At 49.6% G+C, this 17,683-nt stretch overlaps 1 protein-coding gene and 1 long non-coding RNA gene across 6 annotated transcripts; one reads left to right on the top strand and one right to left on the bottom strand.

Annotated features, from left to right (window-relative positions):
• Positions 1 to 496: 496 nt before the first annotated feature.
• On the top strand, positions 497 to 14,384 carry NAPSA (napsin A aspartic peptidase). 2 transcript variants are annotated; one of them, XM_082435953.1, is made up of 9 exons: positions 497 to 7,437; positions 10,609 to 10,750; positions 10,844 to 10,967; positions 11,159 to 11,277; positions 11,604 to 11,803; positions 12,869 to 12,991; positions 13,199 to 13,343; positions 13,889 to 13,987; positions 14,187 to 14,384. In XM_082435953.1, the coding sequence occupies exons 1-9, from the start codon at positions 7,364 to 7,366 to the stop codon at positions 14,376 to 14,378; spliced, it is 1,218 nt and encodes a 405-aa protein (XP_082292079.1). In that variant the 5' UTR covers positions 497 to 7,363; the 3' UTR covers positions 14,379 to 14,384. The 2 variants fall into 2 exon arrangements, with proteins under 2 accessions (XP_082292079.1, XP_082292078.1); XM_082435952.1 differs by having other exon boundaries at positions 10,609 to 10,967.
• Positions 14,385 to 14,481: 97 nt separating this feature from the next.
• LOC309648014 lies at positions 14,482 to 17,270 on the bottom strand. Of its 4 annotated transcripts, XR_014256429.1 has the most exons (4): positions 17,167 to 17,270; positions 16,342 to 16,444; positions 15,904 to 15,968; positions 14,482 to 14,548 (listed from the first exon to the last, which is right to left on the bottom strand). It is a non-coding gene; the product is annotated as an uncharacterized lncRNA (long non-coding RNA). The 4 variants fall into 4 exon arrangements; XR_014256430.1 differs by having other exon boundaries at positions 15,904 to 16,444; XR_014256431.1 differs by having other exon boundaries at positions 16,342 to 17,248.
• Between the last annotated feature and the right edge of the window lie 413 nt (positions 17,271 to 17,683).

Genomic DNA, 17,683 nt, shown 5'->3' on the forward strand with positions numbered 1-17,683 from the left:
TATACCCGCCGGAAGCTTACCTTTCCGTATAGCTCCACTGAGGGCTGGCGGAAGAGTTCCGCACCCATTCAATCAATCGTTGGGCAAGAGGGCGACATGGCAAGTCCCAAACCTTCCCGCCCCGGCCTGCGTGGCTTTAAACTCTGCCCTGTGCTTCTCTGGGCTTGCGGGTCAAAGATTTACTCTGCATCATCTCCACGACTACAGATCCTTTTCGCACACGGCTGATTAAAAGCATGTTTGTCCTTTTTTGGTTGTTATAAGTTTTCTGATTTTGGAGCTGCGCTGCTTATTGGTTTTAAATAAGTTAAATTACAAACCTAGACCTAGAAAAAACCTGGAAAAAATATATTTTAAAAATAATTTGGTGATAGGAAGAATTATTTTAAAAAGTAACCTTCCTCTACGAAAAAGATAAAAATAATAGCTTTTAAAGAAAACTCGGGAATCCCTGGAGGTCCAGTGGTTAGGACGGACCCGCGTTCAATCCCTGACAACCCCATATCCTCGTGCCGCTCTCACCTTCTGAGATGGCCCACACTCTGTCTGTGGAGCGTGCTTCTCTCTAAATAAATCCACTTCTTACTATCACTTTGTCTCTCACTGAATTCTTTCTGCGATGAGACATTAAGAACCTGAGCTTCATTAAGTCCTGAGACCAGGTGTGTGATCTCCATTAAAAGACCTTGGGTTCAAGTCCCAATCTAGGTTTTGGCTGGGTTTGAGTCCTGGCCTGTGGGTTCAAGTGCCAATCTGAGTAACACAGTTTCAGAAGTATAATAGTATCTCATGATACTATACCCAGATAATAGTATCTCATGCATATTTCCTGAGTTTTTCAGATGCTAAGAACCACCACCAAACGTAAGAAATTAACTACTTGATGATCATAGCCCCCAGATCTACTGGCACCTAAGGATTGATAGTGTTAACTGCCCTGTTACCTCAACATCAATCAAGCAGAGAGCTATGCACGAGCTGATCACATACCCTGATGTCGCCCCTCCCTCAACTTGCCTTTAAAAATGAGGGGGGAGGGATAGATTGGGAGTTTGGGATTGACATGTACACACTACTATTTAAAATAGATAACCAACAAGGACCTACTGTATAGCACAGGGAACTCTGCTCAATATTCTGTAATCACCTAAATGGGAAAAGAATTTGAAAAAGAATAGATATATGTATATGTATAACTGAATCACTTTGCTGTACACCTGAAAATAACACAACGTTGTTAATCAACTATACTCCAATATAAGATTTTAAAACTCTTTAAATACTCTGCTGAAACCCTTTGGGGAGTTCAGGGTTGGAACATGAGCCACCTGTTCTTGCATTACCCTGCAATAAACATTTCTCTGCTCCAAACTCCCATGTTTTGGTTTGTTTGGCCTCACTGTGGTCTGTGGGTTCGGGGGTAACAGCTAATCTGTAATAAAATGATATTTACATCAACAAAGGTTGGTGACAGAAAAGATATGGCAGCCAAATCTTACTTCAAAATATAGAATTACCGTGAATTTGAAAGCTACAGTGCAGTCTGACACAGGAACACTATATCATCAACTCAGATGCCTCTGGCAGTGTTGTAGTGGGTGATGCGATTTTTCCAAAATTATGACCAAGTCTTTTTTTGTTTGTTTAGTTGTTTTTTATTTTTATTTTTATTTTTCATTTTGGCAGCACAGCTTGTGGGATCTCAGTTTCCCAACCAGGGATTGAACCCTGGGTCACAGCAGTGAAAGAGCTGAATCCTAACCACTAGACCACCAGGGAAATCCCCTGACCAACTCTTAATAAACTTATCAATAAGACAAGGTAGGAATACTTTTGGCTTGTTCTAAAACAGGCAAAGAAGGCCAGAATGGCTGGAGCTGTGTGGGGTGGGATGAAGATACAAGATAAGATCATAGAGGGAACACAGATCCAATCATGAGGACCTGTGGGCTAAATGTGTTCAACACTGGCTGAGAATTCACAAAAAACGGTCCCTTGCCCAGGGTGACACAAATGGACTACATTTCCCACCTGCCCTTGCAGCTAGGTGTGATCACGTGACTCTGTTCTGGCCAGTGGAACTCCAGCAAAAGTAGTAAGTGCAGTGACCGAAAGCCAGGCCTGGAGGCTGACTCCAAGGTGTCTGGAGCTTCAACCCACGCCCGCCCCCCGACCCCCCACCCCCGAGTACAGCCTGCACCGCAGTTTTTCCCCTCTGTAAAATGTGGAGAATAATCCCTCTTTTACAATGTTGCTGGATGATTAAGTAAAATGGTAGGTTGAAAAGTCTAGTAGGGACTTCCCTGGCGGTCCAGTGGTTAAGACTCCAGCGCATCCACTGCAGGGGGCGTAGGTCCCATCCCTGGTCGGAGAACTAAGATTCCGCATGCCACGCGGCGCAGCCAAAAAAGTTAAAATTAAAATTTAAAAAAAAAAGTTTTAACCAATATTCTTATTTTTTGTAATGAGCCTAACTTGCTGGTTAGATTAAAATGCTATTTTCTTTTCTCTTTTAACTTTAAAAAAAATATTTATTTATTTACTTATTTTGGCTGCGCAGGGTCTTTGAGGCAGCACGCAGGGATAGTTGCAGCATGTGGGATCTATTTCCCGACCAGGGATGGAACCCGGGCTCCCTGAATTGGGAGTGAGGAGTCTTACCCATTGGACCACCAGGGAAGTCCCCTAAATGCTATTTTCTAATGCTGCATAAGTGCAGTACGTACGCAATTGAGCCCAAATAAAATTACCGTTTACGTTTTCATCAAAGGGTGAACAAGCTCATGAAGACAGTTGAAATGTAATTTATGATTATGTAAATTAAGCTACCTTCAGGACGCTAATATGTAGATAAAGGAGACTTTCATTATTGTGAAGCAATATGTCATTAACCTTGAAAATTATATACAATTGTCACAAACATTCCTTAAAAAGTAAAAAAAAAAAAAAAAAAAAAGGACAATCTCCAAAAAGAAAAAAAGAAAGAAAGAAAAGAAGAATCTAGTAACTCTTTATCCAGTCGAATCTTGAGGCTTGATTGTTCTGAGTCTGGAGAAAGGTGTCAGGCCTGAGACTTACCTCGAGGGCTCCTACTCTGGTGTTGGAGGTCGACCCTGTTACAAACCACTATTTGATAGAATAGGGGTGATCTAGGTCTCGTTTGCTGACTGTGTTCCGAAGACATCTCCCAGCTACCTTAGGTAGGGGGCAGTCAGAGAGGAATAACTTACCTGATTTCTTTGTGTCGCATTTCAGGCAATGGGAAACACAGGGACAAAAGCAGGCAGGCTTGAAAGAGACCCATGTGTTCCAGGATTTCAGCTCAAGAAACCAGGGAGGGAAGTAAAGTTTAAAAACTAAATTTTTTTCAGAAAAAAATGCTGCCTTGGGGAAGGTGCTTAATAAATACTTGTTGGATCTCAGTAAATTAAGTTGAATTAAGAGACTGGTTCACAACTACAAGAAAGGTGATCAAATATTATTGTCAATGTAAAAACGATGAGTGTAGAGTCAACCATTTTTGTAGCGTGTATACTAATTTTTAAAAACATTTTCGGGAAATTTATGTGGAAAAACAAATGAAACTGTATTATCAGAATTCATGTAAAATAGACTGATCAGAAAATATTTTTCAAAAAGAAAATATTTTCCCCTGTACTGAATAGAGAATAATCAGAAGGCTTTACGTTTCTAGCTGTTAGGAGTATAATTCCTAGAGTTTGACTAAATCATAAACTAGAACTCTTTAAAGAAAAGAAAGAAAAGACACTGATTGGGGGAGGTGGGGGTGGGGAAAGAGCGGATCTTGGCTGAGAAAATAGGCCCATACCACCACCGTGTGAGCATTTACGGATTTGCAGGCAAGACCTTTCAGAAACCACTTAATCTTAGAGAGTAAGAATTGGGGCCGGGAACTTCCCTGGTGGTCCAGTGGGTAAGACTCCTTGCTTCCACTGCAGGGGGCACGGGTTCGATCCCTGGTCGGGGAACTAAGATCCAGCATGCCGCGCAGCACGGCCAAAAAAAAAAAAAAAAAAAGAATTGGGGCCGGAAGATGCAAAATCCGGGTTGGGGGGGGACTCTGAGGGGGGACTCTGAGGTGTCAAGACTGAGTATTCCGGGCTTCCCTGGTGGCGCAGTGGTTAAGAATCCGCCTGCCAATGCAGGGGTCCACGGGTTCGAGTCCTGGTCCGGGAAGATCCCACATGCCGCGGAGCAACTAAGCCCGTGCGCCACAACTACTGAGCCTGCACTCTAGAGCCCGTGAGCCACAACTACTGAAGCCCGCGCGCCTAGAGCCCGTGCTCCGCAACAAGAGAAGCCACCGCAGTGAGAAGCCCGCGCACCACAACGAAGAGTAGCCCCCGCTCTCCGCAACTAGAGAAAGCCCGCGTGCAGCAACGAAGACCCAACACAGCCATAAATAAATAAATAAATAAAGTTTAAAAGAAAAGAAAAGGAAAAAAGACTGAGTATTCCAACAGCTGAGACAGAGGAGGGGGAGATGTGGGGAGAGTTACTGTAGAGAAACTGGCCCTCCATCTGCTGTGTCAGGGAAATCCCTCAGTGCAACCAGTGCTCAAAGTGGGTTGTTAAAAATATTTATTGACCCTTTGCAAGATGCCAGGCGCTGTCCTAGGTGCTGAGGACAGAGTGGCAAGTGAAACAGACCAAGATACCTGCCTTTGTGGGGATCAGATTCTAATGGGGACACAAATGTTAAACATAATAAGTAAATTAACAGTATAGAAAGTATTACTGGGACTTCCCTGGTGGCGCAGTGGTTGAGAGTCCGCCTGCCAATGCAGGGGACACAGGTTTGAGCCCTGGTCCGAGAAGACCCCACATGCCGTGGAGCAACTAAGCCCGTGCGCCACAACTACTGAGCCTGCACTCTAGAGCCCGCGAACCACAACTACTAAGCCCGCGGGCCACAACTACTGAAGACCGCGCGCCTAGAGCCCGAGCTCCGCAACAAGAGAAGCCACCGCACTGAGAAGCCTGCGCACCGCAACGATAAGTAGCCCCTGCTCACAGCAACTAGAGAAAGCCCGCTCGCAGCAATGAAGACCCAACGCAGCCAAAAATAAATAAATAAATTAATTAATTAAAAAGTATCACTGATTCTAAGAAGCACGTGGTTTACTACTGATGACATTAATTATGTCGTGTTAATTTCAGTAAAATGAAATGTTAGAAGATGTCAAGTGCTATGGAGAAAAAATAGATCAGGGTAAAGGAGATTGGAAATTCCGGGGGAGGATGGTTGACATATTCAATAGGGTAGACAGGGTAGACTTCACTAAGAAGGTGGCATTTAAGCAAAGATTTGAAGGAGGAGAGGGAGTGAGTAATGTTTTCTGGAGGGAAAACACTTGGACAGAACAGCCTGTGCAAAGGCCCTGAGGCAGGAGTATATGTCTGGGATGTTTGAGGAACAGCCAGGAGTGAAGGAGGGGGAGTGAGAAGAGATGATGTCAGGGAGGGGACGCGGCCTAATCATATAGGGCCTTTCAATTCCGTAATGCCGTTGGTACCTCTGATCCTTTGATCCTACCCTTTTTTTCCTGTTTCCTTCATCTCTCATGTCCTCCCTTCCTTAGGCTGCATAGATTCTATGGTCAACCACCATAATCGTGCCCTTGCACAAATAACATTAACGCCCTTACTCTTTCTCCCTCAGTCATACTTGCCTGGCAAAACCCCAACTCTGGTTAAAATGAACTCGCTGCCTCTGTGTGCCTGCTCTCACCCAGCTGAGCTTGTGGGTGGACACACTTCAGATGTGTGACTGCAAACACTCAGAACCAAACTGCAAGGCTGCCACAGTTTTCTTCTCCAGTCCCTAAGAAATCATTTTCTCATCTTCTTTCTCTAAACCTCTAGCAGCCCTCGCCCTTTTCGTTCTCACTTCTTCTTTTGCTGAAAAAAATAGAAGCAATCAGAAAGAAACTTCCCCATGCTTGCCTTAGGGACACTACTAGCTCACCTTCAGAGGTACACTGCTGCCCCTCCCATGACCATGTTTGGACAATCTGTAAGAAGCCAACCCCTCCACTTAGGCACTGAATCCCTTCTCCTCTCCCTGTTCAAAACTTTCCCTCTTGCAATGTTTCCTTCTCTCTCTTGCATCATTATTTGTGCAACGCTTAAGCCTTTGTTCCTTTAGGATTCCTCTTCACTGAATGCCCGCACTTCTCCGTGGCGCTGCTGAGGATGCTTCCTGAAACTTGGGGGTCCTAGGCCCTCCCTCTTTGTAACTCCACCCTGAAGATCACTTTCCTCCAGCATCTACCTAAGGGACTTTCCTGCTACAACATCCTAAAGGACACCCAAGTTCAAGAGGCGGGGCCCCAACCATTTTGAAAGCGGATCTTCTGGCTTTACTGAAGCCTTCAGATGATGGCAGCCTCAGCTGACATCTGTCTGCAACCCTATGAGCCAGAACTGCATGGTCAAACTACTTTCGATTTTTTAACACAGAAAGCCCCCCCCCAAATAATAATAAATGATTATTTCTGTCTTAAACCACTCAGTTTGGGGGTGATTTTTACACAGCATTAACTAACTAGTACACTCTCCCAAGTTTGCTTTTCTCTAGGGCTACCCAGTCCTTGTAAATGGAAATAACATTAACACAGTTGTAATAATGTAAATGAATTGTTTTTCTGGCAGATTCTTGGGCTCCGTCTCAGGCCTTTGGAATCAGAATCTCTGAGGGTGGTACCCAGAAATCTAGGGCACTTTTAAACTGGGTTTTCAGGTGCTCCTCAATATTTGAGAAACTTAATTATGGAAAAGGGGGCAGACAGAGAGACACTGCAAATTATTTCTATGCTTTTTCAATGGTGGTAGGGCTATGGACTTTTTGTGTGTGTGTTTCAGTATTTTCCAAATAAAACAATAGGAATCGGGGTCCTGACACTTTGGCAGTCCCACTTAATATGGGGCAGAAGACGTCTAGTCTGACCCTCTCTTCCTTCCTTCCCCCAGACCTTTCACAAACGCCCCACCCATACATTTGTTTGCCCCAGAAAACTCTTGTGGTTAATGAGTCACAGAAAAAATGAAGTGAAAGCTATAAGTAAAAGCGACAATAGCTAAAGAATGGGTAAGGGAGGGGCGCAGGAGACTCTCCACCACCACCGAAGTCCGGAGTGAGGCACGCCAATACTTCCGGCGACCCTACCAAAATATTTGGCACATTCCTCCCAAAATACCACCCATCACTCCCACATCACCCACCAAGAAACTTCGTGTCTTAGTCACCTCTCAAACCTGGAAGTGGGCAGTGAACAGGGCGCAGTCTCCGGGGAAAGAAAACGGAGCCGCAGGACGCCTGGGTCCACACGGGCCCCCAGAGATGTCTCCGCCACCGCTGCTGCTGCTGCTACTACCGTTGCTGACCATGCAGCCCACTGGGGCCACGTTGATCCGGTAATGGGGACCCCCACCACCCCAAAACCTGGGACGGACTCTCTCCCTCTTACCCTTCAAGTCTGGGGCTCCCCAGTTCAGCGACCCCCAAACCTGACACCCCAGGATCCATGATTCCTATCTTTTTGGGTTCCCAGATCTCCAAATTAGGCTCTCACCCCTGAGGGGTGCACCCTGTTATCTCCTAAGACCCAAGCCCTTTGAGTCTAAGGTCCTGCACCCTGAGACCCTTGGTTGGGGACCGTCCCAATCTTCTCAGTACACATTTTTGGGAGAACTCTGCTGATCCCACCCTGAGCTTTGATGATCTGATACTGAGATCTCCAGACCTGTGACACCCGTCTTCCAACAGATCTTGGAGACCCAGATCTGTGACATTTAAATTGAGACTCCCCCAGATTCACATCTTCCAAATTGTTGAGGTCTCAAGAAGTCCAGTTTTGGGTACTCCTATGACCTCCCCCCCACCTCTGGTGCCTCCCCCAATCTCTCCCTTCCTCTCCTCTCTTCTCTCCACTCCCTGGAACTCTTGATGGGGGGAGGGGGGGTCTACTTTTCCAGGAAACACTTTTTCCCCACTTCACATTCTTAAGCCTCTTAAAGACTAAGTCATGGGCGGTGGCCGCAAAGATGTGGGGGGCAGGGCCCCAAGGAGAAACTACAGGCAGGTACAAAAAGATTACTGCACATGATGTTTGCTAACCTACTTTTTGAACCTAAGAGGTCATAGCCACTTCCCAGGTCAATGGAAAGAGCAATGATTCTCTGAGTTGACTCAGGACCACCAACATCGGCTTGAGCAGGCCCCAGGAACTTGTTAGAAATGCAGGTCCTCAGGCTCCATCCTAGACCTACTCAATCAGAAACGAGCAGTTCTAGGGACTTCCCAGGTGGTCCAGTGTTTAAGACTCTGAACTCCCAATGCAGGGGGCATGGGTTTGATCCCTGGTCGGGTAACTCAGATCCTGCATGATGCATGGTGTGGCCAAAAAAGAAAAGAAAAAGAAAAAAAGAAACGAGCAGTTCTAAATTTTAACTAGCCCTCTAGGTCAGGGATTGGCAAAACACTCGGCTCAAGAGCCAAATCCAGCCTGTCACCTGTTTTTGCAAATACAGTTTAATGGAATTCAGCCATGTTCATTTTTTACATGTCGCCTATGGCTGCGTTTGTGCTATATTGACAGAATGAGTAGTTGCAGCAGAGATGGATGGCCTGCAAAACCTTTACAAAAAAACTTTTCCCATCACCCCTGCTCTAGGTGATTCTGCTTCAAAACAACTTTGCAAAACCACTGGCGTAGAGAGCTACTTTCCCCTTTTTAGTGGTTGAATGGATTCCATTCTAGGCATCTTTTATAGCAGAGCTGAGATGTTCCCAGCGTTGGCCATTGCGTGCACAACAGTTTTCAGAATTAGGTACATGCTCATAAACACATCTTTGTGCACTTGTCTAATGATCTCCTATAGATGAAATTCCCAGAATTAAAACTAATTGGCTTAAAAGCTGCACTCCCAATTTTGACTCATGATGTTACCAAACTATACTCCAGAAAGTTTGTATCAATCTACACCTCCTAACCTCCTAGCCAACAGTGAGTATTGGTAATTCTGTGCCAATCTGCAGGGGGAAAAGAAAAAAAAGAAAGAAAGAAAATGAAAAGGTCTCTCACTCTTGTTATTCCCATTTCTTTGATAACTATTGGGGTTGAACATTTTTCCATGTGTTTAGAAGTTGTACTTCTTTTGAAAATTACCTGCTTATTTCTTTTGACCATTTTCCTACTTAATGTCAAGAACTGTAAAGTTAATTTGCCACAGTTTCACGGCTGCTGGTGGAAGACACAAGATTCCCAGGTGTGAGGCAAAGGACAATTTAGTACTCCCGGCAATAGTCGTAGCCAGTTTTGCGCCCGATTTCTGAGCCTCGGTTCCCACAGGGTGAAAGGAACGGAGTCAGGTGATATGTGCACAAGCGGTGAGGTGCATTACAGCAGGGGAACCCCAGGCTTGAATCTTTTATAATGGATCATACGCCGGCCTGCCCTTTGCTCCAGAGAGAGACACTCTCTCTCTTCCAAGCCTGTTCACTAAACAAAATCCTTGAAAAGACACTCTGGACATAGTCAGTCTGTGTCTCTGCAGAAATATAAGACTCATGAATAAGTGCTTCCCAGCACAGGGTTGCTTATCTTATTCTTATTTATTTGTAGAAGCTCTTTGCATTTTAGAGATACTAACTCTTGGACATACAACTTGTAATTATTTCCACTAGACTTTTTTCTCTTTTAACTTTGTATGTTGGGGGAAGGGTGTACAGAAGTTTAAAATTTTAGAGACAGCCTTATCAATATTTCTCCCATGATTTCTGATCTTCCCATCTTTTCTGAGAAAAGCCCTCCTTTTGCTAGAGTTATTAAACACTTTACTTCCAGTGCTCTTATAATTTTACACTGCACATTAAGTGTGATGTACATTTGATATATCTGGAACATATTTTACTGTAAAAAGTAAAATTGGGATTTGGTGCTTACATTTTTCCCCCAGCGCTGGAAGTATGTAAGGGCTTTTGCAAAGGCTAGTTTTATGTTGGGGTTTTTGGCATTTTTAAAAGTTTGTTTTATTGAAGTATAGTTGATTTACAATGTTGTGTTAATTTCCGCTGTACAGCAAAGTGATTCAGATATATATGCTATATACATATTCGTTTCCATTATGGTTTATCACAGGATATTGAATACAGTTCCCTGTGCTATGCAGTAGGGCCTTGTTGTTTATCCATTCTATTGATATATACATAATAGTCTGCATCTGCTAATCCAAAACTCCCCATCCATCCCTCCGCCACCGCAGCCCCCCAACCCCGGCATATGTTAGGGTTTTTGGAAAACTTTGTGTATGTCCATTCCAGAATGGCTTACTTTACATAATTTGGAAGGTCTTTTATTGAAACGTTTTGGGGAAAGTCTGTTTGGAATGGTGCACTCTTGTAGAGTCTTTGGGGAAATCTGTCAATGTGGTTTGGTAGGTGTTTGGTAGGGTTTCTGGTAATGACTATTACTATAGGGCCATGGAGATGCTTACATTGTCGTTATATCCTATTTGGGGAAGTCTGTTATAGAGGATGTCCAGAAAAGGTAGCTCCTTAGCTGTTGGTATCTCCTTCCCTCACAGGACCCCACTTTGCAGAGTCTACACTGGACTCAGGGCCCTGAACCCACTGAGGGGATGGGATAAGCCAGCAGAGCCCCCCAGGTTGGGGGCTCCATCCCCTGGGGACAAGGACTTCTTTGTGCCTCTCTCCAACTACATGAACGTGAGTCACAGCCCCACACAGCCCCCCGCTGTCCCCAACCTTCCTGCCCTTGGTCAAGCTCTTCATCCAGGACCTCTCCTGTTTTGCCATCAGGTCCAGTATTATGGGGAAATTGGGCTGGGAACGCCCCCACAAAACTTCTCTGTCGTCTTTGACACTGGTTCCTCCAATCTCTGGGTCCCGTCCGTGAGATGCCACTTCTTCAGTCTGCCCTGCTGTGAGCTGTCACGGGGGAGAATAAGGCTGAATGGGGGTAAAGGGAGAAGGGGGGCTGGGCCCGGTCTTCCCAAGGGTTTTTGGGGACCTGTTCTCTTCCAACGCATCCTCACAGGTGAGTTGGCCGGAGAGGCAGGAGGCACTGGGGAGACCTCTCTCCCCCAGTGACAGCTCCCTCACCTTCTGACCTAGGGGTCCACCACCGCTTCAACTCCAAAGCCTCCAGCTCCTTCCGGCCCAATGGGACCAAGTTTGCCATTCAATACGGAACTGGCCGCCTAGACGGCATCCTGAGTGAGGACAAGCTGACTGTGCGTGACCTTGGCCCCGGGAAGGCTTGAGCCTGGGAGAAGCCCATCTCTAAGATTATCTGGTTTAGGGAGGGGCTTGAAGAGGCGGGGCCTCCTGGGTAAACGGATGGGGCTTTTGATTTTCGAGGCAGGGCTTCCTGGGGAAGAGGGCGGGGCTTCCCAGGCAGGGGCGGGCCTTCTCAAGTTGCGAGGCAAGGCTTCCTAGGCAGTTGGAGTTGTTTACAGATGTCCCCAGACCTGGGATTCATGCCTTGGTTTGGGAGACTTCAGAGACATGTAGGTAATGTCCTCCCGGAAGTAACTTACTCCATTTGAATCTACCCCAGATTGGGGGAATCACAGGTGCATCGGTGATTTTTGGGGAGGCTCTGTGGGAGCCCAGCCTGGTCTTCACATTTGCCCACTTCGATGGGGTATTGGGCCTCGGTTTTCCCGTTCTGGCTGTGGGAGGAGTTCGGCCCCCGCTGGATAGACTGGTGGACCAGGGGCTTCTGGATAAGCCTGTCTTCTCCTTCTACCTCAACAGGTAATGGCGGAGGGTCTACCTTCCTCTGAGTCCTAGCCCCAAGAAGGAAGTTCTGCCCTCCTTCAGGAAGTCCCTTGCCCAATAAAGGAAGTCCCATTCTCCATTCAGGAAGTCACCGCCCCAATATAAGAAACACATGAACCCTATTCATAAGTTCCACTCACTAAGCAACACCTTAAGACCTACTAAAGAAACACCATCATTTAAAACGTTCCATGTTTCAATCTCAAACCAGGAAATTCCATGCCCTACCCAATCAAATACTGAATTTAAGAACCCCATCTTCACCATAAAGAAATCCCAATTCCATTTGAGAACACACGTCAGAAGTCAGGAATTGCCCATTTTAATCTAAGAAGTTACACCTACCTTCTAGGAAGCTTTAAACTTATGCTCAGAAAGCCCAAGCTGTCATCCAGGTAGTATCCAGGCAGGAAGTTCTATGTCCCTTCAGTTATCCGGACGTCCAACCCAGGAAGTCCCACCCACCTCTTTTTCCTTTTTTTTTTTTTTTGCTGCAACTTGTGCCCCCTGCAGTGGAAGGGCGGAGTCCTAACCACTGGACAGCCAGGGAATCCCCCCACCCACCTCTTAGTAGATCTTGACCTTCCACACTTCCAGGAAGTGCCCGCCCCCACCCCCCCTTCCTATCACTCTCAGCCAACTGAGGAAGTCTAATTCCCCGGAAGTTCTAGACATGCAATTCAGAAAGTCTCATCATCCGCTCGGGGAGACTGACTCCTCACAATCACACCTTCCAGAGCCAATTCAGAAACCTCAATGCTCCACTCCCTGCAAAAGTTCTACCTTCTACAGTCAAATCAAGAAGTCCTATGCCCACTTCAGGAAGCTCCCAAGACCCTAAAATCCTAACCTCCACCAAGAAAAGCCCCATTTCTCTTCACTTCTTGCCTTGCTTCCAGTCCCAACATCAAGGCCCTGCCTGCATCCCACTATCCCACCTAGAACCCAGACACCACCCCATTGGCAGAAGTCCCTCCCTTGGCCACTCCTGGGGCTGGCAGGAGAAATGCCCATGACACATACAGCTGTCTGCCTCTGCAGGGACCCTGAGGCAGCTGATGGCGGAGAGCTGGTCCTGGGTGGCTCGGACCCAGCACACTACATCCCACCCCTCACCTTTGTGCCAGTCACGATCCCTGCCTACTGGCAGATCCACATGGAGCGGTGAGGAACCTGGCCTCCTAGGTCTGGGAGGAGTGGGCTAGAGCCTCAAATCCAGTGTCCTGGGGTGAAGGGAGCCGAGGACCCAGACTCCTAGGTCTGATGGAGGAGGGATTGTGGGCCGGGACTCCTGGCTCTGCAGGAGGAGGGGGCTGGGGGCCTGGCCTCCTAGGATGCTGGCTCTAATGACTGCCTCCTTCTGCCTCACAGTGTGGAGGTTGGCACAGGGCTGACTCTTTGTGCCCGGGGCTGTGCTGCCATTCTGGACACAGGCACGTCCCTCATCACGGGACCCACTGAGGAGATCCGGGCCCTGCAGGCAGCCACTGGGGGAGTGCCCCTGCTAATGGGGGAGGTAAGGACCTGGTGTCTGGTGGGTGTGGGCTGGGGAGGCTAATAGGGATTTAATCGTGGACATTGGGCAGGATGCTCCAGCCTGCGGGTGGGAATCGCATGGCTAAGAGGTATGCACGGGCTGAAAGCGCTGGACCTTGTGAGTGAGAGGCCGGGGGTTAGTGAGAGGAAGCAAGGACACCTCCCAAGTGTCTACTCTAAGTGACTCCGGGAACAGGACCGGATGAGAGTGAGTAAACTTATAATTAGTATAAGACTAATTACATACACCTATAGGCCCAGTATGGCCCGTGGGCCACCAGTTTTTGATTTTCAATTAGAGGAAAAGAGGTTTTGATCAAATGGGAGCCTAGGGGAAGTGGCAACAACTATATAGGAGTAAGGGAAAAGCCAATAAGGCTACAGAAGACAGCAGAGCCTGACCACACAAGGCCCTGAATACCTAGCTGCCCAAAATGGACATTTCCCTGTTGCACTGGGGAGCCACGGAAAGAATTTGAGCAGAGAAGGAATCCCTCGTCTCTACTTGCTCCTCTTTGCCCTCAGTACCTCATCCAGTGCTCGAAAATCCCAACGCTCCCCCCAGTCTCCTTCCTCCTTGGCGGGGTCTGGTTTAACCTCACGGCCCAGGACTACGTCATCCAGGTAGGTGGCAGTCACAATGACGTCAGAGTGACGCGTTGAGAGGGTGGGGCTGGGAGTGAGACATCACTAGGGCCAAGCAGGGACCACATAAACATTTCTAGTGCCCACGGTAGTGGGCGGGGCGAAGCTCTGGCTCCTAGGAAGACGGAACACCGGTGGGCGTGACACGACCCCTGTGATCCGTCTTGTCGCCTTGTAGATTGCTCGGGGTGGCGTCCGTCTCTGCTTGTCAGGCTTCCAGGCTCTGGACATGCCTCCGCCCGCAGGGCCCCTCTGGATCCTCGGCGATGTCTTCTTGCGCAGCTACGTGGCCGTCTTCGACCGTGGCGACAGGAAAAGCGGGGCGCGAGTGGGGCTTGCGCGCGCTCGAGCTCGTGGAGCAGGACAGTGAAGGGGTGGGCTTGCGCAGCCGCAGTTCTCCGGTTGAGGCCCTGGTTACGCGCATGCGCACCCCCCGATACTCAGTAAAAATCCACTATTTCTATTAAACTTACCTGGGTCTCTTCCTTTTTTTTTTTTAAGCGCGTGATTTTTTTCAGAAAAAAGTTAGTGTCCGGCTCTCTGGAGTTGAGAAAGAAAGGAAGGAGAAAGGTATTACTCCTCTCCAAGGTGCACACTGGTGCGAGGGTCCTATACTACGAAGCCCATGAAGCCCCTCGCCTACACTGCCTCTCCCCAAAGGTACTCCACGCCGCGGAGCATCACGGACGTTGTAGTCTAGGCGGTGTTAACGTCCTGACGGGGGCGGGCGCAGCCACAACACGCGTGGGAGGCGACAGGTCGCGACGGCAGCGACAGGTGGCAGTGGGGGGTGGCTGAAATCGTAAAGGGTTTTCCAACCCTTGTTCTAAGGGGAGGGGATACCATTCCCGCACACTTAATCTGTTCTTCTTCTCTACCCTTGGGATTCCGGGACCCCTGGGTACGCCACAAAGGCGGGGCTTGAAGCCCCCGGGTTGGGGGGAGCTGAGCTGCCCCTCCTCCGGCGATGATGTCACTACCCTCCTCCGCAGCCTCTCGCTGCCCAGAGCTGCGGGGTTGGGTCACCCCTCCCCCCATCGCCAGTCCCGGATTCCCCCATCCCCGCCCCGCCTCGACTTGGGGTGAGTACGGGGGAGGGGGAGAAGGCACAGGGTCCGGGGGCGGTAAGACAGCCCAAATCCCAGTTTTGGAGGCGGGGGACTCGGGAGAGGAGGACTTAAAGGTTACAGCGGAGAGGTAATTGGAGGGTCTCGGGAGACCAAGGATCGTAGGCAGAGAGTCCCCACATTTTCAGCTTTAGTGCCTGGAAGATCGTCTTTCCTGGATTTAGAACTGATAGGAATGGGGGCGGAGGAACAAGGAAGGGGTCTTGGAAGTCAGGAAGGGGAAGACCCTTCCCCAATTCCAGGGCTTTGGGGAATGGGGGAGGGAGAGTTAGGAGGGGGCGCCAAGGATGACTGAGGTGAGAGTCTGGGGCTTTCAGGAATTTTGTGCCTTGAAGGCCTGAGAAGGGATAGACTGGGAAGGAGGAGGAAAGGGGAAAGGGTCTGAAGACGTGAACAGACATTGACCTCCCCTCCCCTGGTGTCCGTCGCCAAAAATCGAGTCCACGTCCCTCTGGTCTGTTTGCTGAGCTGGGTGTCCCATAACCCAAGCCCTCATTATGCCTCCAGAAGCCTCCCCTATGGGTGGAGAATTCAGGCTCACAAATCCCCGCATACCCTGGTGGGGCCTGGAGAGGGCCATGTGGGAGTGACGGCATCCAAATTTCCCAGGGCTTGATGGAGTCCAGATCATCCTTGACCGAGCCTCTTCCCCCCATCCCACGATCTCTAATCCCGAGTCTCATTCCCTATTCTCCCCTATTCCAGCCTCCTCGCTCCTTCCTCCCCCCCATCCCTGCCTTCCCCCCTTCCCTCTGCCCCAGCCCGCACCTTCTCCCACATCTTCTGACCTCCGCAAAAACGCTGGTTTGGTAACTTGATCCCGTGCCTGGCTGCTATCAAAGGCAGAGGAGAAAAGTAGAGTTGGGTGGGGTGGGGGGAGGGTATAAGGGAGGATGGCTGACTTAGTTCCTTACCCTAGCCCTTACTCCCAGCTCCTAGTGCCTACCCAACCCCGGCCCCAGCATCCACCCCCACGCCCCACCTGCCTAGAAGCCTCACTCAACCCAAGCCCATTCCCTCACCTCAGGATTCACTGCTTCTGCCTGGGGATACACCAGAATCCGGGGCAGAGAAGAGTAGGAAGCCCCGATGTCTTTTCTCTACCCTCCTGGGTCCCACGGGGGCTTGAGGACTGCCTGAGAACAGTGGATCAGGGGGAAGTGGGGGAACCCAGGTCTAGGGGTGGGGGGAGTTGAGGTAAACTACCTCCCTGGTCCGCAGGACGGGCCCCACTTCTGCAACTCTCTGCAGTGACGCAGCCTCGAGTCCTGGCCAGGTTGAGGATTAGAGACGGTGATGCGGTGGGAGCCTGAGAGAAAGGGACAGAAATCCAGAGGGAGGGACCGAGACTGAAGGACAGCAGGACAGAGCCCCAAAGAAGTGGGGACAGAGACCCAGAAAAAGGGGGACAGGGATTCAGAAAGGGGTGAAAGAGGCACGGGGTGGGGGTGGGGGATAGAGGCCCAGGGAAGGGAAAGAAAGAAAAAGGACAGAAAGAGAAAAGGCAGTGATAGAGGGGGAAAAGAGACGGAGGAGGGGAAAAAGACACGGGGAAGGAGGTAGTCAAAGAAGAAGAGCTAGGGGGACAGAGACCCAGATGGATGGGCAGAGACCAGAGAGAGGAGGGAGCCGACCCTGGGGTGTGGGGGGGGTGAGTGGAGGACAGAGACACAAAGAGGAGGGGCAGAGACTGGAGAGAACGGAGACCCAGAGAGAGGCAAATCCGAGAAAAAGGTACAGAGGTCAAGATAAAGAGACTGGGGGTGGGGAGATCGAGACACAGTCGGGGGAGAGGAGACTGAGGCTTAGAGAGAACAGGGGCAAGACTCAGAAGGAGGGGGACAGATTCAGAGAACAATGGGACAGAGAACCAGAGGGAGCGCAGAGAGTAAGGAGGGGCCAGAGCCTCAAAGGAGTGAGGGCAGAGACGGGGGGGACAAATATTCAGAAAAGGGGAGAAAAAGAGACACTAAGAGGCACAGAAGCGGGAGGGGGGGTGGAGAGGGAGGCGATACCAACCAGCCGCCGTACCTGCAGAGGGAGGCAGCGGGCCGGGAACAGTGCAGACCTGGGACGCCCGCAGCCCCTGACCCGCCCACTTCCCTCCCACAGGCACAGCCTCCTGCCGCCGCAGCCCCAGCCGCAGCCGCTAGCCCCGCCCCAGCCCCCGCGCCTGCGCTCTACCACCGGGGGTCCAGTCCAGCCCAGGGGGCGGGGCCTGACCGGCTCCGGGGCGGTCCGCCTAGTTCTGGCCACGTCCACCATTGGCCCCGCCCCAACTTTCTGTCCTCCCACCAGGACTCTCTGAAACCTAATCCCGCCCAATTTCCTATTGGCCCCGCCTATTGCCTCAGCCTAGACTGTTTCCCGGCCTTTTGGTTTCTCCCCTCCGCCTCTTAAGGCTCTCTCCTTACCAGTTCTCATCCATCCCTTGGTTCTGCTGGCTGCAGTCCGCCGTTATCTAGACCTCGTCCACTTTCCCTCACCTCGTTCCACCTTCTAAGGCCCTGCTGACCCTTAGAACTGTCTCCCAGGTTCTCTGGCCCCC

This window comes from Balaenoptera physalus (assembly GCF_965194825.1).
Source record: "Balaenoptera physalus genome assembly, chromosome: 19".
NCBI classification, from domain to species: Eukaryota; Metazoa; Chordata; class Mammalia; order Artiodactyla; family Balaenopteridae; genus Balaenoptera; species Balaenoptera physalus.

Bases quoted from the DNA above. Each gene is read 5' to 3' on its own strand.
- NAPSA (XM_082435952.1), top strand. From the start codon at position 7,364: ATGTCTCCGCCACCGCTGCTGCTGCTGCTACTACCGTTGCTGACCATG. The intron at 11,804-12,868 runs GTAATGGCGGAG...CTGCCTCTGCAG, and splicing joins TTCTCCTTCTACCTCAACAG to GGACCCTGAGGCAGCTGATG. The intron at 12,992-13,198 runs GTGAGGAACCTG...TCTGCCTCACAG, and splicing joins TGGCAGATCCACATGGAGCG to TGTGGAGGTTGGCACAGGGC.